Genomic DNA, 24832 nt, shown 5'->3' on the forward strand with positions numbered 1-24832 from the left:
GTCATTATTTGGGTTGGAGATTTACAGCAACACTAAAACCAAAAACCAAACATAAAAGAAAAAGATGAGGGCTGGAGAGATGGCTCAGCAGTTAGCACTGACTGCTATTCCAGAGGTCCTGAATTCAATTCCCAGCAACCACATTGTGGCTCACAACCATCTGTAACGGTGTCTGATATACTCTTCAGGTGTGTCTCAAGACAGCTATAGTGTACTCATATAAATAAAAATAAAATCTTTAAAAAAAAATAAAAGAAAGAAAAAGATGACAAGAGGGGCTTAGCAGTTAGGAGCACTGGCTGCTTTTGCAGAGGACCAAAGTTTGGTTCCCAAGTCCCCTGTCAACCACCCATGGCTACAGCTCTCTCCTCAGAGTTCTATGAATACCAAATGTGCATGGTACACATACATATATGCAAGCACTAACACATAAAAATAAACAGTTAAAAGTTAAAGAGTCCATCAGCAGTGACCAGTGATTCCGTCTCTACATATGAAGAGCACAAGTATTTTTATTTAATTTAACAATGCAAAATGTATGTGCTGACTTGACTGATACATATTCACATGTAACTTTTTTCTTATATCCACAACTCTAGGGGAATCCAGGGGAATAACTATGATCATGAAGCAGACCTATAAGGAAGAGGAAACAAAACCCAGTCAACCCAAGGTGTTGATTAGATAACATTAAAACTGGACATCTCTGAATAATTCACCTTAGAGCATCTGAAAAGATCTAGAAAATATATCTATTAAACAATATTAGTACTTAATTCTAAATTCATAGCAAAAATATTGAAATAGGCAAAGTGGTATTAACATAAAAAAGGAAGCAAAAGATTTGGACAACTCTAAAGTGTGAAATTTCAGAGTTCTTAAATAAAGAAAATATGTTTTGTGATTACTATGTTTATTATCTAGCAGATGTAAGTTATTTTAACAACTTAACCCATGGAAACTGAAATATTTTGTGTGTGGCATATGTGCATGTCTGCATGTGTGCGCACATGCCTGTGGTGTGGTGTGCACAAGCACATGCAAATGCTGGGGATCTTTGTCAATGGCTTCCCACCTCATTCATTGAGGCAGGGTTTCTTGATTGGCCCACAGCTCACCAGTGGCTAATTTAGTTAGCCATCTTATTCTGGGAACCCTCTGTTCACTTTCAGAGTTTTGGAATTCTAAGTCGCCATACCAACCAACCCAGCATTTACATGGGTTCTGAGCATCTGAGCTCTGGTCCTCATGTTTGTGTGGCAGTTGCTTTAACCACTGAGCTAACTTCTCAGTCTAGAAGTTAAGATTTTTTTTAATGAGGGATTTCACCGAGGCCAGCCTGGTCTACAGAGCCAGTTCCAGGACAGCCAGGGCTACACAGAGAAACCCTGTCTCGAAAAACCAAAAAAAAAAATAAGGGATTTCATCAAGGGTAAAGAACTTTCAAATAATTTTCAGAAATACAGTATATATATTATATATATCACATGATATATGTATGTTATGTGTGTGACACACAATGCACAGACATACTCACAATTCTTCTCTCTTAAATCATGGAAAATATGTCTCATTCATATTAGGTTTTACCTGAATTCCTCAATTGGATGCTAGCTGTAGTGACAATCATAACAAAATGGCCAAGCAGAAAAACATCCTGAATTGGCTGCCTTTATACATTCACTTGTTCTACAAACATTAAACTCCTAAGATGGCTGGGCATTCAGTACAGTTTGAGAACATGAACATTAAGACAGTAGAGAGTTCATACTCAAGACACGGCAAGCACATATTAGTAAACACACACAAATTATGCTACCTTGTCCCAAGTGCTATAAACACAATGCCTAAAGTACCAGCAACGAAGATATGACTTAATGTGGTTTTGGCTTATTGTTTTTCCTTCTTTCTTTCTTTGCTTGTTCTGGGTCTTGATGTGCAGACCAGGCTAGCCTCAGACTCATCATCTCCTTGCCAGTTTCTGTAGCCCTGGCAGACCAGGCTAGCCTCAGACTCATCATCTCCTTGCCAGTTTCTGTAGCCCTGGCATTATAAGTTCTTATGACCTCATCCAGCACTGGTGTCACCCTTAAATTTCAGCATGTAGGAGGCAGAGGCAGGTGCAGGTGGATCTTAGTCTATATAATGAGTTCAAGTCTATGCAGTGAGACTCAGTCTCTCTACTTAGCCCTGGTTATCCTGGAACCAGGATGGCTTTCCAGAGATCTGCCTCCCTCTGTCCCTCTAGTGCTGGGACTAAAAAAAGGCATGTGCCACTACGCCTAGGAGTGAGACCCTGTCTCAGTCACAAATAGATAAATTAACTTCCATAATCTATGTACTCTATAAATATACTTACTGTATTATTTCCAAAGTTTATTCCAATCCATTTCTTCTTTTGTACTCCAAAACATCTTCATTGTGTTGTCGGATGAGCTACAAATGAATGGTTAAAACTAGAGATGTAAGCATCCTGGCAGCTTCAAGAGGAAGAAACCAAGTAAAGATCCTTATGTTTCATAAGAGAGATTGGGTAGGTTTAAACAACTGAAAACCTAAGAAATTCAAATTAAAAAATTATTAGTGGGATAATTTGTTGACCACCACCTGACGTTAAATTTGAGAATGATACAGTGGAATGCATGTGACAGAAGAATTGTAAGACATGATACTCTAGCTGTTGAGTGTGTCCCAGGCTGGCTGATAAGTATATACTATACTTTTGTGTACCTCTGTGTGTGTTTGTGTGTGTCTATGTACAGTATGCCGTCCTTCCAATCTTCGAAGCCTGACACTGTGAGTAAATGACCAACCCCCTTCCTCACCTCTGTGTATGTTAATTAGAATTCAGAGAGCAGCTGCTTTCTTAGAACCACAGACTGTGTAACTGGAATAACGTCTAATGCAATGATAATACTCATAGGAACCAAAGACCTAATTTCAATCCTTAAGGCAGCAACTAAGCCTTCCATCAGGAAAACCTTTCAAGAATGTATATTAACTTGGAGCTGCAGAGATGGCTTGGCAGTTAAGAGCATGTACTGTGTGCAAAGGACCCAAGTTTGGTTCCCAGGACCAACAACAGGCAGCTCATAAATGTCTAACTCCAGCTCCAGGGGATCCTATGAGTAGCGTACTCACATAAATCCACATGAAAATCGAGGCGCCAAAGGACAGCCCAACTTTCACCCAGTTAGGTTTGGCATTGACAGGCTCCCGAACATAGAACTTTGACCGTGTTGAAGCTGAAAAAAGAGAGAGAATATGTGTCTTATTGATGTCAGCAGGGAAAACCTAACATATACTAGTGTATGTAAAGAAATTTTCTTTTGAGCTAGAGGTTCTTGTAGCGCGGGCTGGTCTTGAATTCCTGATTGCTTGTCTCAGGGATCCCCCGAAGGGCAGGGATTCCCGGAGAGCTCCACCTAGTTTGTCATTTATCCTCTCTCTGCCCAGCCCCAATTTAAATAATCAAGGGACCATAGTTCAGAGAACCGAGGTAACCAGCCGAGACAGAAGGTCGTCCTTGGGACTCAGGGCGCCTTCAAAGCTTTGGTTAAAGTCTCACCGGCCCTCATAGGCTTTGGAGTGGGAGGCAGTCCCGGAAGGATCTCTCTGTTTGTTGTCTCCTAGGCACTGAAGAGCCTGGGACAAAAGACCCAAAATCCATTCGCAGAGGTCAGGGGTTAGTTTGGAGGAAAGCTGACTGCTGATGATGAGTGGAGAACCCAGCTCGCGGACGGTGAAGGTCACTGCAGGAAAGGCTGGACCGCGACCCCCTCCTACTACGGAGATTCCAGGGTGGTTCGTGCTGGGTGAGGGTAGGCTGAGCGCCGAATGGGGCTGAAAAGACACTCACAGCAGCTCGGCAGCCGGGCGGAGACCAACAGCCGCGAAAACGAGCGCAGAACTACGGACGGCGCCATCTTGCCCCGCAGGCTCCGCCTAATCTCGCTTTGCTCGTTTTGCTGGGCGGGCACCGCCTTCTCCCTGCGCGCGCATCTCCGGCAGGTGGCGCAGAGCGCAGCGCCCCCTGGCAGCAGAAATGGGACTCGGAGGTGGGCCAGAGTCCTAGCTACAGGACAAGCCCAAGAAACCAGACCCAGGGGTCTGTTCGCAAAACAAAGGGTGCAGAGGGCTGGGGCTGGGAAAGCAGTTTGTCCATCCCGAGGATGCTTGTCAGGTTTACTACAGTGTTCGTTTGTCACCCAAAAACTCGTGTGGCTTACAGTTATTACAACGACTACAGGATGTGCTGTGATTATTAGCGTCAATTAAGAGATGTGCTCAAAGATAAACTAAGGGAAACTAAGGGAACTTTGTATTTGCAAAGCTTCTTAACAGTTCCTAAAATTCACTTACACTCACGATCACATTGATTCCTTTCAGTTCTGTGTAGGAATTCTACATCCTAGTCAAGTGCCTTACCACTGAGCTACATAGCCCCACACAGATTTAAAAAAAAAAAAAAAACTTTTTGAGAAAGGGTTTCACTAAGATGCCCATGAACTTGATCCTCCTGCCTCAGGTTCTTGAAGATCTGAGATTATAGGCCTTAACCACCAGGCCCTGATAAAATTCTTACAGATGTTACATGAAAGTGATCTGACTGGTTCAGATGGCAGAGGCATCCAGTGTGCGGGCCTCAGAACTCTAGATCTAGCGGTCCTGTTAGCTCACCTAACAAGGTGGGGTTGGCTATAATGCTGTGAGCCTATGTAAAACAAGATCCAAACTGTCATGCTTCTCAGTATCATTTGTGTCTACTACGTTTCAACAATATATTTTTTAGTTGTTACTTAATCTCTAGTATAGTTATATACCTGTAACATAAAGCTCATTCTGTAGGATAGTTGGGAAGTTTAGGTGTTATCTGGGAGTACTAAATACCCTGTTTGCTTATTCAAGACACTGTTTTCTTTTCAAATAATTTATTTTTATTTTATGTACATTGCTGTTTTGACTGCATGTATCTCTGTGTGAGTGTCAGATCCTCTGGAACAGGAGTTACAGACAGTAGCAAGCTGCCATGTAGGGGCTGGGAATTGAACCTGGGTCGTCTAGGAAGAGCAGCTGGTGTTCTTAACCACTGAGCTCTCCCTCCAGCCCCAAGTCACTGTTCTTAAAAAAAGATTGTTTTGCCGGGCAGTGGCGGCACACGCCTTTAATTCCAGCACTTGGGAGACAGAGGCAGGTGGATTTCTGAGTTCAAGGCCAGCCTGGTCTACAAAGTGAGCTCCAGGACAGCCAGGGCTACACAGAGAAACCCTGTCTCGAAAAACCAAAAAAAAAAAAAAAATCTTTTTTTTTTTTTAATGTGTAGACTTATGTTGTGGTTTGTGCATGTGTGCAGGTATCTGGAAGGTCAGTGGTATTGTTCACCCTGGTTGATCAGCTGGTTTAAACATCTTTATTTATTTTTTATGTCTGTGTTTTTATCAGCTTGTTAAGTGCATCAGTGCCCTCAAGTGTCCTGGAGGCCAGAAGAGGGTCCAGGATCCCACTGTGAGTTGTCCAGTGTGATCTGGATGGTAGGAAACAACCCTGGTCCTTTGGAAGAACAACACATGCTCTTAACCTCTGAGCCATCTCTCCAGTCCATGACCAGCTGGGCTTTTTGTTTTGTTTTGTTTAAGATTAATTTTATGTATGTGAGTACACTGTCCCTCTCTTCAGACACACCAATAGAGGGCAATGGATCCCATTACAGATGGTTGTGAGCCACCATGTGGTTGCTGGGAATCAAACTCAGAACCTCTGGAAGAACAACCAGTGCCCTTAACTGCTGAGCCATCTCTTTGGCTCCTAAAATTAAAATCTTTTTATTAAAATGAAAAAGCTTTGGCTGAATGTGGTAACTCATATCTAATCCCAGCTCTTGGGTAGCTGAGGCAGGAGTGCCTCAGTTTTGAGTCTAGGTCAGCCTAGGCAGTGTAAAACCCTATTTTATAAAAAAAAAAAAAAAATGGTGTGACCAAAAAGATAACTCAGAGTAAAGGCACTTACTGTCCAGCCTGATGGCTTGAGTTCAATTACCATGTCCTACATGGTGGAAGGAGAGATCAAACTTCCATTAGTTTTCTTCTGATCTCCACATGGGTGCTTTGACAAGCATACATCCGCACACAAATATATACTTACACTAAATAAATAAATGCATTTAAAAAAAAAGCAGGCAAAGAGAAAATAAATTATTATTATTATTATTTTTTTAATATTTATTTATTTATTTTATTGATGAGTACACTGTAGCTGTCTTCAGACACACCAGAATAGGGCATCCAATCTCATTACGGATGGTTGTGAGCCACCATGTGGTTGCTGGGATTTGAACTCAGGACCTCTGGAAGAGCAGTCAGTGCTCTTAACCGCTGAGCCATCTCTCCAGCCCCCGAGAAAATAAATTATTGATGGAAGACAAAAATAATTATACTTTGTGGCTCATTTTGAAAGTCAAATGATGGCTAAACACGTTACTCAACTGTGAGTTACTTTAGTTTGTAACCTAGTCTGAGCCTGCTGGACTAACGCTCAAGTAAGCAAACCGGCCTACTAATGCGCTGAATCAGTTGTTGGCTCTCAGCTCACTGGCTTCTTGTCCACTCAGCAACCTGGCACTTGTATATGCTTTCTTCATCATCTCGCCAGAGCTTGTCCTGACACAGCTTTTACTAGTCTCCAACAAGTTGAAACAGAAGCCGCGGCTTGTTGGAGTGCACAGAACCAGTAAGCACATCACTAACTTCAGGATCCATGCTGGGAAAGTCCATTTTGTTCTTTTTTGGAACTTTGATCCCTGTGTCCTTTTACCAGTATATATTTTGGGAAGCCATGCTGTATGAGCATACTGTTCTCACCATGTTAGAGCTCAATGGGCCTCTACAGTTGGAGGAGGCAGCTGTAGATGAAACTCCCATCTTGAAAAGAATTAGCCAGGAGCTAATAGCTATCATATAGTTTGGTAGCTGTCTTTCTTAACATTAATTTAAACCATGCCCTGAATTTAAATGCTAAAAACCCTATTTGTGACCTAGATAAGGGGAGATTTAAGGTAGCAGCTAGAAAACAAGGTTTAGTGCTGGATTTTTTTTTTTTTTCCATGAAGGAACATATTACTTAACTGATGTGTTTAAGGGGTGGGCGTGGTGGGGGTGGTGGGTAGGAAGAGCAAGAGTTGGAATGAGAAGAAAACAGCAGATACATAAGAAGTCCATAGATCAAACTCAGGTCCTGAAGAATGGCTTCTTGTATATGCAAGTTTTTATGAAACAAACAAAAACCCAGAAAATTGTTGAATCTGGGTGACGAGCTTCTTTTCTGATGCTTTTCTATAAATGCATGTACAGACTGGGCCCTAGTCTCCCATTGTAGGTAATCTTGAGTGCCGGGCTTACCTCATTCTTGAAGTCCTTCTGCCCTAGCCTCCCCAGCTCTGGGATTACACATGTGTACCACCACACCCAGCCGAGGAAGCTCTTCATCAGCTGTAGTGATAGGGAAGGATGTAAGGTCGCCAGCAGTGGCAGTGCCATATGGCCTTGGTGGTTACTTCCTGGAAGCACAAAGAGCACTCAAAGCATAGCTCACATTCAATTTCTATCTGTTGTATTGTAGTGATCACAGTAGGTGTTTTATTATTGACTTCAGGCTAACATGTCACTGACTGTGTGGTCAGACTATTACTTACAGGTGCATTTTAACTCAGAAATGAATCAGATCAATGTTGTAATTAGACCAGTGTTCACTGAACCTTAAATTGCTGTCTGGCCAAGAGAGATGGCTGGGCAGTTAAGAGTACTTGCTGCTGTTCCAGAAGACCTAGGTTCCTTTCCCAGCACCCATGTTGGGTAGCTTACAACCACCTGGGATTCTAGCTCCAAGGTATCTGGTACTCTTTTCTGCTCTCTATGGGCACCAGTATTCACATGCACACAAACACACACAAATAAAAAGATCTTTATAACAAACAAAAACTGCTCACCCAAACTTCTGCTACGTAGACTTGGACAGGTAACTATGTAAGCAGAGGAGGAGGATATGGGTTCAAGGTAAGCCTGGGCTACTTAGGGAACACCAACCAAACCAACTAACCAACCAACCAAATTACTATTTAGTGGGAAGGGGATTAAAAGTAGTAGGGGGAGGGGCTGGAGAGATGGCTCAGCAGTTAAGAGCACTGATTCCTCTTCCAGAGGTCCTGAGTTCAATTCCCGGCAACCACATTGTAGCTCACAACCATCTGTAATGTGATCCGAGGCCCTCTTCTGTTGTGTCTGAAGATGGCAACAGTATACTCACATACATGAAATAATAAATATAAAAAGTTATTTAAAAAAGTAGTAGAGGGAGACAAGATGGTAAGGGGATGTGTATGTGACTATGATTGAAATATATTATGTACATGTATAAAAATAATGAACACCATTATTATGTATAAATAACATGGTAATAAAAAGTACAATTTAAAAATTTATACAATTTGAAAACACAAAAGTTGTATTTATAATGGTAGAAGTGCTTATCTGGCATGCATACAGCACCGGGTTAGGTCTTCAGCAGCACACACCTGCATAAAAGCTATTTATTTAGTTGTGTCTTTGTGTGTAATGAATTTTCTTTTAGGTTTATTTTGTATGTATGAGCCTTTTGTCTGTATGGGCACCCTGTGCACACCTGGTCTTGTCAGAGGTGCTGAGAACCCAATCTAGGTTCTCTGCAAGAACAGCAGGGTGTTTACTCTAGGAACTATCTCGCCAGCCCCATAATTTCATTTGTTATTCATGTGTGCTAACATGGAAGTTAGAGAACAACTTTTTGGAGCCTTTTCACTTTTTCCATCTTTATGTGAGTTCAGGGATCAAACTCAGGTTGTCAGGCTTGCAAAATAAACTTCCTTTATCCACTGAACCATCTCACCAACTTAATTTTCCTAAATCTTTAGAGATTACTGTTCAAGGACACCCCAGGGTTTGCCTGCTATAAGATCGTTCTCTTTTTGTTTTTTTCCTGAGACCGAATTCCAGGACAGCCAGGGAAACACTGGGAAACCCTGCCTCAAAACAAAACAAAGACAGACTTAAAGGAGCCAAACTCCTGCTCATCTTTATGACTCATGGTGCACAGATTACTAGAAGGCCTGCACGAGATAACCAAGGGTAAACTGGCTCTTGGGACTCAATGGCATGTCGTTTTGTAAAGTTTTATTGTTAACTGTTAATGGAATGTCTGGATCCTCTTCACTCTCAGGCCTGACATTGTTCAGTGGAGTTCGGCTTCTAAGGATTGAGGGTTTCTGTTAACAGGCAGTTCAACAGATACAATCCTAAGCATGAATTGGAAGCCAACTCCAGGAATCTCTACCCTCAACTCCACTACATCAAGGTGACTTACACAGCCCGTTCCTCAACCCTGCATTATATGACTTCAGCAATGAAATAAATATACACCTCAACCTTCAGAGGCTCCTTTGGCAGTATAAATATGTCACTTCGGATCTGGCCAACACCTTCCCTGGCTATCTCTAGCAATAGTCAACAAAAATCACTGATACCCTACCCAGCTGGGCCCATTTCATAGGTCAAGCTCTGAGAGGCTTTTCAAGACGATTAAGCCCTCTTTTTCGGATCGGTTCACAAATTCCCACAAAAGCGAAGGTTTTCTCATCCTACCCTTCGCTCGTTTCTGTTCACAATTTAGGCACTTGGCCTTGAACCACTACAACTCTTCTTAAAACATTTCTATTTTGGCACTCGGTGCTCAAACTATGATGACACCATCTGGGCGAGTCTATCCCAACGAGTGTAAGGCTGGTCTAGCGAGAAGGAGCAGAGAGGAGGCGGAGGAAGCGTCACTGGCGGCCCTCCCAGGCACACGGCACTGGCAGGACCGGCAGAGCCAACTCAGAACCCGCCGCCGAGTCGGCCGGACCGGCCTCCGCGTTCCCGGCAGGCTCCGGTGCATCGAGGGTGGGGAGAGCGGGTCACCGCGCCTGCGCGTTGGAAGGTGTGACCCGGGTGGGAAAGCCCTCCGAGTCCGCCATTTTGGCTGCCTCTGTCGGTCTTTTCAGTTACCACGTGAACCGCCGACGGAGACCCGTGAGGGGGGAGGTGGCGGCAGCGTTAAGTGAGAAAGGGGGAAAAGGAGGAAAAAAAAAAAAAGGAGGAGAAGGGAGTGTCAGGACAGGGCGGCGCGGCGACACCGGAGGCCTAGTGGCGGCGGAGTGGAGGATTCAAGGCTGAAGTGAGCTCGGGAACGGCAGTGGCGGCGGCTGGACAAACGGACTGACCGAGCCGGGCGGTGGCGGGAGCCGCGGGAGGAGCCGGAACCATGCCGGCCGTGAGCCTCCCGCCCAAGGAGAACGCGCTCTTCAAGCGGATCTTGGTGAGTGTGAGGCTACGAGCGGGCGGCAGAGAGCGTCTCGCTGGTAGCCGGGCCTGTCAGTCCCGAGCCCGGGCGGGCGGGCGGGCACCGGGCCACTCCGCGGGGACCCCACCTTGGTTGTGCTGGCTGGCGGAGCGCACTCTTTCGTCTCGCCCCGGTGGCGCCCACCTCCGTCCGCGCGTCGCGTACGCGGGCTTCGGAGGCCTCGGTTCCGGACTAGGCCCCGACTCCCCGGCTTCCACACGGCTGCCTTTTACCCTGCTAGAACGAAGGGAGGAGCAGCCTGGCCTTGAGCGGGGCAGCGGGCCGCGCGGTCCGGGAGTCGCGGCCCGCTCCGGACAGGGATCCTGCTGGCTGGTCGGGGTGGCACCCTCGGAAGGAACAGGTGGTGTGGCTGAGGCAGGACTCATTCATTGCTTGAACGCGCTTCTCTCTCTACGGCCCGTCCCTTTTCCTTACCACCTGGGATTCACCTGTCCCCGCCCGGCCGCGATCACTGACTCTTGAAAGGATGAAACCGTGTAGAAGCGAAGGGTACTCTGTTACCTCTGTCTAGTCACTTGCACACTTGATCCTGCAGCCCCTCGGCCTCTTTTGGGGAGTGGGAAAAGAAACATTTAATTCTTAGTTTGAGAGCAAAACGGTCCCACCCCGTCACCCTTCTCCGGAGGTGGGACTCATTTCTAGGGGGCGGTCCGGTAGGAAGTTTCAGTACAGACTTTTTTTTCCCCCTCTTGCTCTGAAGTTTTTAAAATAGTAGTGCGAAAACTTAGCAGGAGATAATAGAAGAATCTTCTAAGATGGATCTTGTTGACGCTATCTCAAACTCAATCCCCCACGCTTCAGATGTTTGTAGTTTGCATAAGAAATACATGAAGTAATACTTGTTAGGGGTATTGGATTGAACCTATTAACATTGTAAACTATGCCCTGCAGTATTGGCGCTGTCATGAATACATTGTAGCACTTTCTGTTGTTAGTGTGAGGATAGCTTCTTTTAGATAAACTTTTTTTTGTGTATGAAAGAGTTAACTTTATTCGCCAAACTTGACTTGAATTTTGGAGCATGTATGTGTATTAGCCTTTTCGATTGCAGTTATAATTCATTTGCTTGACAAAGAAATAAAGGCTTATTTAAAAGCCATTTATGGGCTGGAGAGATGGCTTCAGTGGTTAAAAGCAGTCACTGGCTGTTCTTCCACAGATCCTGAGTTCAGTTCCCAGCAACCACCTGGTGGCTCACAACCATCTATAATGGAATCTGATGCCCTCTTCTGGTGTGCAAGACATTCAGGAAATAGAGCACTCATATACTTATACAAAAAATACATAAATAAATCCTAAATAGCCATTTATATTGAGGTAACTGATTTTACAGAAGTACCCATGTTATCTTATAGGTTAATCAATTTGTATTGAAAAACGTATTAGACAGTCACTTCCCATACTACTTACGGCGTTTTGTTTTCAGACCTGTAGAAGTCTAAGTGGATTTGTAGCATAGTTTTTTGTTTTCAGTATTCTGATACAGTTCTCTCTTTCTGTAGTCAGGCTGGACTGGAACTCTTGACAGTTTTTCTGCCTCAGCATCCCAAGTGCTGGGACTACAGATGGGAACCACTACACACTTCTTATGACATAGGTCTAGAATGATTTATTTTTTATTTATGTGTGGGGAGGTTAGAGGGCAACTTCCAGGAGTTGGTTCTCTCCTTCATCATGTGGGGGTTCCTGAGATTAAACTCAGGTCATCAGATTTCGAAGCAAAAGGCTTAGTAGTATTGTCTGCCTTTAATCTCAGTACTTTGGAGGTGGAAGCAGGCAATATTTGTGAGTTTGAGGCCAGCTGGCTCTAATAGGGAGATCCAGGAAAGTCAGCTATATAGTGAGACCCTGTCTTGAAATAAACAAAAACAAAATATGAACAGATTTGACAGGAATTGTTTTTACTCACTAAGCATCATCTAACCAGCCAAAGAACAGTTGCCGTTATAATTTCTGTGCTGAAGCTCTCACCAGGGCTTTAGCATGTGAAGCAGGTCATCCATCTGACTTATTATACCCAGCTATTTTAAAGACTAAGTGATGTGTAGGTAGAACTATATAGCATAGTTTTCTTTCAGCAAGTACCCATGCAACCCCCTTGCGCCCCCTTTTCCCTCTTATTCTCCCTTGTAATGCTGGAGGTTGAACCCTATGCTAAACACAAGCAGAGATATGCTCCCAACTCTGTTTATACTGACTGGGGGGGAAAGCCCTGAAAAATCAAGAATACCAAAAATATACTTATCTGAAACAAAGGAAAGCTGTAGACTTTCACCCTTAGAAATAAAGACATTGCCTGTAATATCATTAACAGTTTTTTTCTTAATATTCAAAATTTCCAACTGTTAATGACACCCTTTATTGTTTGGTTTTTCTCTTTTGAGACAAGGTCTTTGTAGTTCAGGCTGGTCCCCAATTCTTGGTATTCCACCTGCCTCAGCCTTCCAGTACTTGGATAGCAAATGTGAGCCACTATGATGAGCAGAATCAGCCGTGTGCCTGTGTATATATGCTCATGCTGGAATTGACTCCAGGGTTGGATATATATCCTCTCCCCTAAAACTCACTTTTTTTTTTGAGAGAGAGCCATAAAGTTACATACAGTTTGAGAAATAAAACAGATATTTTTGCCGGGCAGTGGTGGCACACACCTTTAATCACAGCACTTGGGAGGCAGAGGTAGTCGGATTTCTGAGTTTGACGCCAGTCTGGTCTACAGAGTGAGTTCCAGGACAGCCAGGGCTATACAGAGAAACCCTGTCTTACCAAAAACCAACCAACCAACCAACCAAACAACCCCAGATATTCTTTGTATGTTTTACCTATTTTTCCAAATTAGTATTATAGAAGTCTTATAGTTGATTGTAACATTGTTAGTGTTCACCAGTTTTACTCATATTTCCCAAGTTTTACTTGTAGTTGTTATTCAGGTAGGTTCTGTCCCTACAGTCAAGATCTAAGACAGTTCTATGTAAACTCAAAGGAGCCCTGTGCTGCCCTTTTAGAACTACATCCACTATGTCCTTCTCATCCTTTCTACTCTCACCTTCCAGTAACCATGACTAATGAATATGTCTCCTAGTTATGCAATTAAAAAAGAATAGTTACTAAAGCGAATCATAAAGTATATAACTTACAGATTGACATTTCTTCCATGCAGAAGAATTCCATTGTGGCTCACCCAAGATTTCACTTGTATCAGTAGTCTGTTGTATTTTATTGCAAAGTAATATTCACATTCTAGACTTAGTAGGGTTTGTTTAACCATTTATAGGATAACGATTCTTGGTTGTGATGGGACAAAAGCTTTTTTTTTTTTTTGGTTTGGTTTTTCGAGACAGGGTTTCTCTGTGTAGCCCTGGCTGTCCTGGAACTCACTCTGTAGACCATGCTAGCCTCGAACTCTCGAACACAGAAATCCGCCTGCCTCTGCCTCCCAAGTGCTGGGATTAAAGGGGTATGCCAACACTGCCCAGCAAAGAGATTTATTTATTTATTTTATGTGAAGAGGCCATTGGACCCCATTACAGATGGTTGTGAGCCACCATGTGGTTGCTGAGAATTGAACTCATGACCTCTGGAAGAGCAACTTTTAATTTCATTGCTAAAATCACAGTACAAAAGGATTTATTATTTTAAAGCATTTTATCAACCGTCCATGGGTGTGTTTGTGAATGTTGTAGATGCCTTCCTGCCAAGGCATACCGTGTATAGGTTAGAAAACAGTTTCAGGAATTGGTTGCCTTTCTATCTTGTGAGTCTCAGAGATTAAATTCAGGTCTTCAGAGGGCAAGCACCTTAATTCACTAAGCCAATTTGCCAGCCCACTAAAGAATTTATTGTGATAAGACATAAATAAGAAAAATGTGTAAATCACTAAATGGAAGAAAAGCAGATACAATGTTTTTATTGTTGACTGACATTAAGAATGAAGAAAATGTTACCAAGCAAAGTAATAATAGTTTTGTTTCTTTCTTTCTTTCTTTTTTTTTTTTGGTTTTTTTTTTGAGACAGGGTTAAAAGTGTGCGCCACCACCGCCCGGCTTAGTTTTGTTTCAAAATTGCGCCTGTTACAGTTTTTATATATAGTGTTAGCTCTCTTGCTTTTCCTTTCCTTTCCTTTTTTTTTTTTTTTTCTGTTTTGAGAAGGGGTAGGAGTAGGGATCATGTCTCTCAACATAGTTTTGACTGTATATAGACCAGGATGGATGCAAATTGTTTGCCACCACTTGATTTTTAAGCGTTTCCTCACCTTTTTTTCTGGTCTGGTAAAGGAAAAGTTGGGCATACTCCAGTGCTGAAACCAAGTGTTGATAGGTTGGGGACAGCAGTACTCCTTTTGTTGTACTTTTGTAGTCAGCTTGCTTATATAGGATCAGTTTGTACTTCCCAGGAACTTTTAGCCTCAGTTTCAGAATGATGAAATGTTTCTAAGTGTTTTGTCTGCATATATGTTTGTGTACCACATACTTTCAGTGGATAGGATTACAGACCAACATGTGAGTGCAGAAACTCGAACTCAGGTCCTCTGGAAGAGTAATAAGTGCTCTTAACCACTGAGTCATTTCTCCAGCCCTCTGGCTTAGTATGGAAACCTGGTATAAGTATCACTTTGGAAAAATTTGTAATTTCTACAGTGCATTTGCCTGGCTTAGTTTAGTCTGATACTTACAATAACATTTGTTGCATATTTGCCCCCTCCTTTCCTACACAGGGTTGTGTTGATTGCTTGCTAGTCTTTCCTTTTAACATTTCACATTGTTTTAATATATTTAGAATATTAAGTCATTAGGAAAATGTGGCTTCAGCATACCTTTGGTGCTATTTGTTCATCCAGATAGTTTGAGAGTTGCCCAGAGCTTTACCCCCCCACCCCCACCCCCTTCACAGTGTTTTGAGACATGGTTTCTCTGTGTAGTCCTGGCTGTCCTGGAACTCTTTCGTCTGACTTTGAATTCAGAGATCTGCTTGCCTCTGTCTCAGGAGCGCTGGGATTGAAGGTGTGCGCCACCACCCAGCTTTACCTCACTTTCTTGTGATCTAGGTTTAGGGTAGGAAAGATGTTCTTGAAAGGTATGGGCAAAACTCATGCCTTTCAGATTTTAGCTTACTTGGAAAGTGGGCCGTCCTTAGTGCCTGCAGTCAGATATCAGCATGCTGGTTGTTACCCTGCTGCATCCTTCTCTTTCCCTTTTTATCTACTAATGTGAGTTAGGAGAAAATAAAACCTAAGGTAGGAGGGCTTAACTACTGTTACTCATTGTTGCTTTGAATTTTAGTCTTAGTAGTTTGATGAACTTAGGACAAAATATTTCTTTCTTAGAAAAAGATTAAGAGAATGGTAATAGCTTGGTGTAGTTTGTGATTTACTTAACAGCTTCCATTTCTGAGGCTTTGTTCTGGATCATTTATAGAGTAGCTTCAATTTTCTGAGTACTAGATTATGGGTATGTGCCACCATGCCTTTCTCTTACAGTATACTTTTTATGAGTTCTTTCTTAATCTCAAAACCTTGCAAGGCAGACCTTTTTTAAAAATTATTTATTTTGTGTGTGGTGGTGTTTTGCCTGTATGTATGTCTGTATGAAGGGTTCATATCCTAGAGTTATAGCAGCTGTGAGCCACCATGTAGGTGCTGGGAATAGAACCTGGAAGAGAAGCCAGTGCTCTTAACCACTGACTTATCTCTCTGGCCCCAAAAGACAGACTTTTAATTTAAATTTTTATTTATTTATTTTGTGGATGTGTGTGCACTTGTGGATGCATGCATACACATATGCTGCAGTGGGGTGTGTGGTGATCAGAGCCAGTTTGTGGTAGTTGGTTCTCTGCTTCCACCATGTGGGTACTGGGGATGAAACTCAGTTCATCAGGCTGGGCAGCAGACATCTTTACCTACTGAGCTATCCTGCTGGTGTCATGCATATGTTTTTATTAAGTAAACAGATTGAAGTTATAGTGGTTCGTAGCTAGAGCTAGGAGTGAGAAACCAGACTTTATTTTTTCAGGGCAATTAAATTATACTTACCTAGTATTTACTATTTGGGGAGAGATTCGAGGGAAGAGAGAGAGAAAAAAGAAAGAAGTGTCTTTATAACTAATGATAATTAGTTTTAGTTGCAGATGAAATTCATATTAGGAATTATTAGCAAGTAGATTTCCATAGTTATACATAGGAAATGTCTTCTGCCTTTTAATTTAATTTTATTTTACATCTCCCACGTTGGAGATCAGACATACATGCCAGTCTTAGCTACTTATTTAAGTTTTAGTGTGACATTCCAGTTTTGTAGCTGAGTATAGTTAACTTTGAAAGTGGTTTCCTTCTTTTTGAAACTAGTTTTAATACACTTCTGCCTGTACTGTATGCATGTAAACAAGGGCTGCTTAAACTTTTTCCACTTGTGATCTCCTTTTGCCTGAGAAAATTTTATACAATTCTGTATGGAAGACATAAAATAGATATTCAGATCAGATACTAACTGATCATAAAGACATTTATTTCATTACAAAACTTACTGTATTAGCATATATTAGTTATGCAAGGTAATGAATTTCATTAAAATAATTTAAGAAATTTAGCTAAAATTTGTTTTACATTTATTTATTTTGCGTGTTTGGGGGTACATAACACAGCCCTCATGTGGATCCAGAGGGAAGAAAGATGAAGTAAAATCAACCCTTTTCTCCCCAGGTTGCTTCTGGTCATGGTGTTTTATCACAGCAGTAGAAACCCTTTCTAAGACAGCTCTCAAATTCCTGTTGCAAAGACTTCCTACAGTGATGCACTGTAACCTGGAAGTGTGAGCTAAATAAAAAACCCTTTCTCTCTCCTAAGTTGCAGCTGTCATATTTTATTACAGCAATAGGGAATGAAATTAGACATACACTAGTCAGTTATATGGGCTTATTTAGTTTTACATGAAGAATTACGTCTCAACTGAATATTTGGTGCTGCAGAATATCAAGTACTGTTAGTGTTTTTCAGAGTTGTCCTAATCTCAAACCAAAAGTCATCAAATGATTTTTTTTAAAGGTAAATCTCAAGCCAGCAATTCAATAGTTTTACAGTTCAACATTTCTAAAAGTGTAATCTAAAGTACAGTAATTTATAATTTGATACCAGTATGCTCAGAAATATAGTCTGTGTTTTCAAGTTATGAGCAGAAAACCGTATGTACTGTAAAATGCTTGTGAGTCATAGTGTAACTGGTCTTGAATCTTAGATCAAGTGCTCCAGGCAGTGTTAGTCGGTATTATACGGCTTGATGGTACATGCAGCACAATGGGCATATGTTATGTGTTTGGGACCAAGGGTGCTGAAGTGAGCTGTAGAATGTGATGTAAGTGAACTTGGCCAGAAATACCTTGGATTACATGTTTGATTATGAATTACTTTTTGCTTCTTGCACATTCAGAAACTTTTTTTTTATTCTATCGTGTGTTAATGTTTTGCTGGCATGCATGTATATGCACCAAGTGTGTGCCTGTTTGATTCCCTGGAACTGGGATTATTGATGGTTGTTAGCCACCATATAGGTTCTGAGAATTGAACCTAGGCAGGTCTTTTGTAAGAGCTACAAGTAAGTGCTCTTAGTTAAGAGCCGTCTATCTCTCCAGCCCCAAGACATTTTATTGTTGCTACATTTTAAATTATTTTCCAACTCTCAAGGGTCAGTTATAGCTAATGACACTTAAGTTAGTGTCTTAAAGGGTTGGGACCAGTTTAAGATGGAGTGGTTTAGGCTAGTGAGATGGTTTAGTAGTAGGTAAAGGTGCCAGATTTTATGATCAGAGTTTGATTCCCAGAACACACATGGTGAAAGGAGAAAATAGACTCCAATAACTTGTCCTTTGACTCTCACATGTGTGCTGTGGTAGTGTGCAAACACACACAAAATAAATACATTTGAAATTTAAAAAAAAACCCTTGTGGATTAAAATAGAAATAAACTTGTACCTACTGTAAGGTCACCTTCTGTACATTAACTTTAGGCTGAGAGTGTAGCTTAGTGATGAAGTGCTGGGCTAGCAATTCTTTCTCCTTAAGACTATACTGGCTTGACCCAGGCCTGATGAAACATTAGGAAGACAGGATGGATGATTATAAATTCTAGGACAGCTAAGCAAATCTAGTGAGACCCTGTCCACAGAGCAAGAAAAAAGAGTACAACAGAGTTCTAGGGAGGAAAGAGAGGAGATCGTTATAGAGTCAAGGGACAGTTGGAGGGATAACTTCCAGTGTTCTGTAGAACAGTAATTCAGCTCTGGTTGGCAACAGTTAATTATCTAGCAAAACATCTAGCAGAGGGAATTTTTGAATGTTTCCAACACATAGCTGTTTGAATTGATGGATGTACTAGTTAACCTGATTTGGACATTTTATGTTGTATATATATTGCAGTATCTCTCTTTTCTGTAAATATATGAAATCAGTATCTGGGCCTGGTAGTGCAAGCTTAGCCACATCTAGTATAATTCTAGCACTAGCAAAGCTGAGGCAGGAGGCTAGCAAGTTGAAGGACTGCTTGCTACAGAGTGAATTCAGTCAAGGCTGGCCTGGGCAACATAATGAGACCTGTCTCAAGGAGTAAAACAAAGATTGGACAGGCTTTTTTAATCTAGCACTCAGGAGCCAGAGGCAGGTATATCTCTGAGTTGGAGGCCAGCCTTGTCTACATAGTGGGCTCCAGGCCGGCCAAGGCTATGTGTTGAGAACTTGTTTCCACAAACAATCATCACTACCAACAAAAACAAAAGAACAGAATACTAAATGCAGTTTTGGTATAATGTAAATCATATTCTGATATAAAAATCAAAATTTTAACAGTATAAAAAATTGAGAATAAAAATCTTTTGTTAATATAGTTGTCATTATTTGCTTTTAAATTTTTGCTCTAAATTTTTTTTTGTAGTGAGATGTGGTATGAACGAACAAATTTGTTATATTTTGATTTAAATTGACAAAGTGTACATATATTTAAAAATGCTATATTGTTTGAATAAATTTTTAAATTTTTTTTTTGTCGTTTTTGTTTTTTTGATACAGGGTTTTTCTGTGTAGCCCAGGCTGGCCTCGAACTCAGAAATCCACCTGCCTCTGGCTCCCAAGTGCTGGGATTAAAGGTGTGCGCCATCACAGCCCAGCTTGAATGAATTTTTAAAAAGTGATCTTTTTTGACTGGAGAGATGGTTCATCAGTTAAGAGCACTTGTTTCTCTTGCAGGGGACCTGGATTCAGCTCCCAGCATCTACATGGTGGCTCATGAGCATCCTTAATTGGTATCTTTTGATCTCCATGGGTATCAGACACTCAATGAGGTGTACATACATACATACATACATACATACATACATACATACAGGCAAACCACTCAACACAGGAGATAAAATGAAAATTTAAAGCAATTAAAAATGATTTTGGGCAAGCCAGATTAACACATACAAACATTTGGTTGATTATTTGAGGAGGATAAAAAAATTAAAAAAAAAAATAACACCTACAGTTCAGGTTTATTTTCTGTTTTATTTTTCAATCTTTCTTTTTTCTGAGAGGTTTCTCTGTGTAGCCCTGGTTGTCCTGGAACTCCACTTGCCTCTGCCTTCCTAGTGCTGGCTAAAGGTGTATACCACCTTAATAGATAATGCCCTTTTCTTACAAAGGAAACAAACGCTTTATAGGAACTGAACTTACATTTCATTCTGTAGATTTTGCAAAGCCATATAGTCTAGGGTCATTTGTGGGGCTCACATAGATGCATTATTTGATAATAGAACTGCTATCCCAGTCATCATGAAACACTGACTAGAGTTTTCCAGAGGGGAACAGGATTGGAGGACTGGAGTGCTACTGATAGATGAACTCAACTGGATGGATTCTTCTTGTTAGTGTGCTATCTTGCTGTCTGTACTATTTCTGCTTCTGAGAAGGGTAGAGGATTGATTCAAATATGTATTTTTTTTATTCATAAAAGTGCTTGGACATAAAAATTCCATGAGAGAGCATACGCAAAGAATTGTATATTAGGAAGTTTCTCTTCCAGGAACTGCACCTAACATTTCTTTTTGGGCCTGTGTTTAGGTGGCGTCTTCTAAATGTTTACCTTACCATTCATAACAGTAGCAAAATTACAGTTATGAAGTAGCAGTGAAAGTAATGTTATGGTTGGGGTACTAAAGGGTTGCAGCATTAGGAAGATTGAACGGATTGAAAGGATGAGACCTGTTCTGTGTTTATAAACTCTACAAGTGATTTTCACACAACTAGAGTGGGGCCACTATAATATTATAACCGTGAATATAAATATGCAAATAAGGTAGGGTGGAGTTTTTGTTTTTAGTTTTTTTAATTTTGGGGCTTTTTGACATAGGGTTTCTCTATGTAGCCCTGGCTGTCTTGGAACTTGCTCTGTAGACCAGGCTGGGCTCAAACTCACAGAAATATGGCCTGCTTCTGCTTCCCAAGTACTGGTATTAAAGGCATCCACCACCTGGCTCAGACAGTCTCATGTTGATGAGAGAAAACTATTAGCAAAGTTCATTCTTAAATCCCAGCCTTTAATCCCAGCACTTGGGAGGTAGAGGCAGGTGGATTTCTGAGTTCGAGGCCAGCCTGGTCTACAGAGTGAGTTCCAGGACAGCCTGGGCTATACAGAGAAACTCTGTCTCGAAAACCCAAAAAAAAAAAAAAAAAAAGTCATTTTGTAGTTCTGCTGTTGGTAAATGCCAGAGGATTTGAGAATGACAGTTCTCAATGTGTGTAGTAGGATGTGGAAGGAACTTCATTTAATGGTTTGTGATCTTGGCTTTTAGGGATTTCTCCAGAATAGCAAGTGCACACTTAGATATCTAAACTCTAAGCATGCTTTGCTTGTCACATAAACTTGAATTAAAGTTGAGACTTTAAGAGGGGGGAAAAGTTCAAGCCAATAGTAGTGACAGTCATGGCATTTTGGGAAGCAGAGGAAGAATTTAAGAGTTGCAGGTCATCCCTGGGATATAGCTCAAAGTCATTCTAAGTTACTTTGTAAGATCCTGCCTCAAAACCCAATGCTTAGGGACGTAACTCAGTGTTAGAGAGAATTTCACATTTCCAGTTTTAGTCTCCGGTATGACTTCCCCATCCTCTGCCAAAACAGAAAAAAAAAACCAAACCAGAAGCAAAAAACCTAGTTCAATTTGTTGCATATAGTTGCTTTTTCCTCCTTGTTAAGAATTATATTGCTTGTTTCTTTTAAAATAATTCCTTAAGTTTAAGGTTTCATGTAGACCAGCTTGGCCTCAAACTCACAGGAAATCTGCCTGCCTCTGCCTCTTGAGTGCTGTGATTAAAGGCATGTGTCATCATGCCCAGCCCCTTTCAACCATATTTCCTTTTATTTTTTTTCTTTTAAATTTATTTGTTCACTTTACATTCCAATCTCAGCCACCCTCCTCCTCCCAGTACACCTTCTTGAAGATCCTCTTCCAATTCCTCTCTCTCCTTCTCTGAGAAGGGGGGGAAGCCTCTGGATATAACGCCCCCCTCTCCCACCCCCAGACACATATATCAAGTCACTGCAGGACTAGCTGTGTCCTCTCCAGCTGAGGCCATAAAAGCCAGCTAGGGGAATGGGAACTGCAAGCAGGAGGTTCAGGGACAGCCCCTGCTCCAGTTGTTGGGAGTTGGGGGGCAGGGATCCACCTGAAGAACAAGCTGCACATCTACCTATGTGCAGGGGGCCTAGGTCTAGCACCTGCTCACTCTGTCCAACCCTATTTTAAAATAAAACCAAAGTTGTGTAGAAATAAATGATGGAGCTGGTGTTTGTTTTAATTTTTGATTTTATTATTGTTTTTATTTATTTATTTATTTATTTATTTATCTATTTATTTAGAGACAGAGGGTGTAGCCCTGTCTGTCCTGGAACTCACTTTGTAGACCAGGCTGGCCTTGAACTCAGAGATTGACCTGCTTCTGCCTCCCAAGTGCTGAGGTTAAAGGTGTACACCACCATTGCCCAGTATTTGATTTTGATTTTTTTTAAAGTTATTTTGTGTATATGAGTGTTTTACCTGCATATATATGTGTGTATCATGTGCATGCCTAGTGCTCACAGAAACCAGAAGAGGGCATGGGATTCCCTAGAACTGGAGCTACAGTTTGTTACAACTATCATGTAGATGCTGAGAATTAAAGAACCTGGTCTTGTTTTGCAAGAGAAGCCAGTGCTCTTTGCTTCTCTTAGTTTGGTGTTTGAGACAATCTTCTGTAGCTCGTACTGGTCTGGAACTCACCATTTATTTAGCCCAGGTTGGTATCAGATTTGCAGCAGTCCCCTTTCTGAGTCCTGCAGTTACAGGTGTGTGCCATCATATCTAAGGACACCCCCAACCCCTCATAGCCTATCCTGTGATTATCTTCTGTTAGTAATTTGAGATATCTATTAAATTTTCCAAGGAAACTCTAAGGATGTTTGGTTTTGTTTTGATTTTTGAGGTTTTATCTTGTTTAGATAAAGGGGGAGATGAAAGCTTGCTTTTTTTATAAAGAGAGCTAGGAGTAGGGGAGCATACTATTAGGGTGAATTTTCTACTTTCAGACATGTTGCTCTACCAAGCAAATAAATAGCAATCTTTTTTTCTCTTCTCCATGATAATAGGGTCTACATAAAATGATACTCTGAGAATCAGTGTTTAAGGACTGGATCAAATGAGTTTTTGCAAACTGTAGTATTTGTTGAAAATCCGTTTTGAGCCAGAGTGATAGGTTTTTTTGTTTGTTTGTTTATTTGTTTTTCTTTTTATGTGTTGATGGATCTATACCTTTTAACATTCCTTTAAAATATTGTAATGGGGTTGGAGAAATGGCTTTGTGGCTGGTCTTTCAGAGGACATGGGTTTAATTTCCTGTACCCACATGGCAGCTCACAACTGTCTGTAACTCCTGTTCTAGGGAATTTGACATACTCACACAGACATAAATGCAGGGAAAACACCAATATACATATATAAAACACAAATTGTTAAAAAGTCATAAGATAGGTAGTACTTAAAATTATATTGTTAAAAAAGTATCTTTCTGATTGCTTTGTATATAAAGAGTTCTGTCTGTATCAGGGCATACAAGTTCCTAAAAGACACTGCATTGTGCAAAGATTGTAATAAAAGCTAAATGTATAGCATATGGGGCAAATGGGCCTAAGCTTAGCACAGCATCACAAAGATAAGCAAGGTGATACATGTGTGTAATCTCAGTGATCTACTCTGGAAGCCAAGTTCTAGACTAATCTGGGCTACGTAGAAAGACCCTATCTCAAAAATTAAGTCCCCAACAAAACAGAAAAGTGAGACTTTAATAAAATGAAAGCATGTGCGGCCTAGAGAGGGATAGATAGTTCGGTGGTTAAGATGCTTATTGCTCTGTCAGGAGATCTGAATTCACACCCAGGCACTTACTACAGGTAGCTAACAAACTACCTGTACCTCTAAGGAACCATATAACAATCATACAAGACTACACACATGAAAATAAAAGTTAGCACAGGCCGTGTGGTGGTGGCGGCGCACGCCTTTAATCCCAGCACTTGGGAGGCAGAGGCAGGCGGATTTCTGAGTTTGAGGCCAGCCTGGTCTACAGAGTGAGTTCCAGGACAGCCAGAGCTACACAGAGAAACAAAAACAAAAACAAAAAAGTTAGCACAGATTTATATACGTAAAATAATTAACAGATATACAAATACTATAATGTAAATGGTTGCATTCATTCTTAAGTTCTTTTGAGGCAGGATTTCCCTGTGTAGCCTTGGCTGTTTTGGAACTCACTCTGTAGACCAGACTGGATTTGAACTCAGTGGTCTGCCTGCCTCTACCTCCTGAGTCCTGGCATTAAAAGTGTGCACTACCAATGCTTGGATGTTTTTTAATTTTTTTAAATTACATTTTATTTATTTAGTGAGTGCATATGTCCATCTGTGTGGGATTAGGTAATAACTTTTGTGAGTAAGTTCTTTCCTTCCATCATACTGGTCCAACTTAGGCTGTCAGGCATGACAGTGGGTATAAACTACTTGTCCAACCATCTCACAGACTGAAGATTTATTTTAAAATTTTAATAAAGGTAGATCTGAGTCTTCCTCCCAGGGAGTGAGTAGTCTGGATCTCTGCTAAATCCACTAGTGTTAGTGAAGATTTGTTTCCTGGGTGTTTGGTGCCTGAGTACCTGTAGTTGTTAGGCTTGTGCTGCTCTGTAGCTGTTCTGACTTCAGTCTGATGTGGGCCTTCCCCAACTTAATCTTTTACGAAAGAGTCTCATGGACATTTCTAAAGCTTGTATCTATCAACTTCTCTGTGATCCTTTCTGGAAAGATTCTAGCTGTTTCAGCAGTTTCTTATTCTATAGTTGCTCAGATTGTGAAACTACTGAACT

The 24832-nt window shown here is 41.3% G+C and overlaps 2 protein-coding genes across 2 annotated transcripts in view; one reads left to right on the plus strand and one right to left on the minus strand.

Annotated features, from left to right (window-relative positions):
- Window positions 1-479: 479 nt before the first annotated feature.
- Window positions 480-3968, minus strand: Ndufc1 (NADH:ubiquinone oxidoreductase subunit C1). Its single transcript, XM_028763602.1, has 4 exons — window positions 3860-3968; window positions 3142-3245; window positions 2360-2436; window positions 480-636 (listed from the first exon to the last, which is right to left on the minus strand). Exons 1-3 carry the CDS (start codon window positions 3924-3926, stop codon window positions 2377-2379), a joined length of 231 nt encoding a protein of 76 aa, XP_028619435.1. The 5' UTR covers window positions 3927-3968; the 3' UTR covers window positions 480-636; window positions 2360-2376.
- Window positions 3969-10016: 6048 nt separating this feature from the next.
- The window catches only part of Naa15 (N(alpha)-acetyltransferase 15, NatA auxiliary subunit), a 63999-nt gene continuing 49183 nt past the window's right edge, over window positions 10017-24832 (plus strand). Inside the window, exon 1 of the mRNA XM_028763593.1 lies at window positions 10017-10380. Within this exon, the coding sequence (XP_028619426.1) occupies window positions 10327-10380 (54 nt within the window). The 5' untranslated portion in view covers window positions 10017-10326. The remainder of the gene's footprint in view (window positions 10381-24832) is intronic.

The sequence above is a fragment of the Grammomys surdaster genome, unplaced genomic scaffold, assembly GCF_004785775.1.
Source record: "Grammomys surdaster isolate TR1022 unplaced genomic scaffold, NIH_TR_1.0 139, whole genome shotgun sequence".
NCBI lineage: Eukaryota > Metazoa > Chordata > Mammalia > Rodentia > Muridae > Grammomys > Grammomys surdaster.

Excerpts from the sequence above, each read along its gene's own strand:
- Ndufc1 (XM_028763602.1), bottom strand. The coding sequence starts at position 3,926 with ATGGCGCCGTCCGTAGTTCTGCGCTCGTTTTCGCGGCTGTTGGTCTCC. Across the intron at positions 3,246-3,859 it reads CGCCCGGCTGCCGAGCTGCT|CTTCAACACGGTCAAAGTTC; the intron begins GTGAGTGTCTTT and ends CTCTTTTTTCAG. Across the intron at positions 2,437-3,141 it reads CGATTTTCATGTGGATTTAT|CTCATCCGACAACACAATGA; the intron begins GTGAGTACGCTA and ends ATTCATTTGTAG.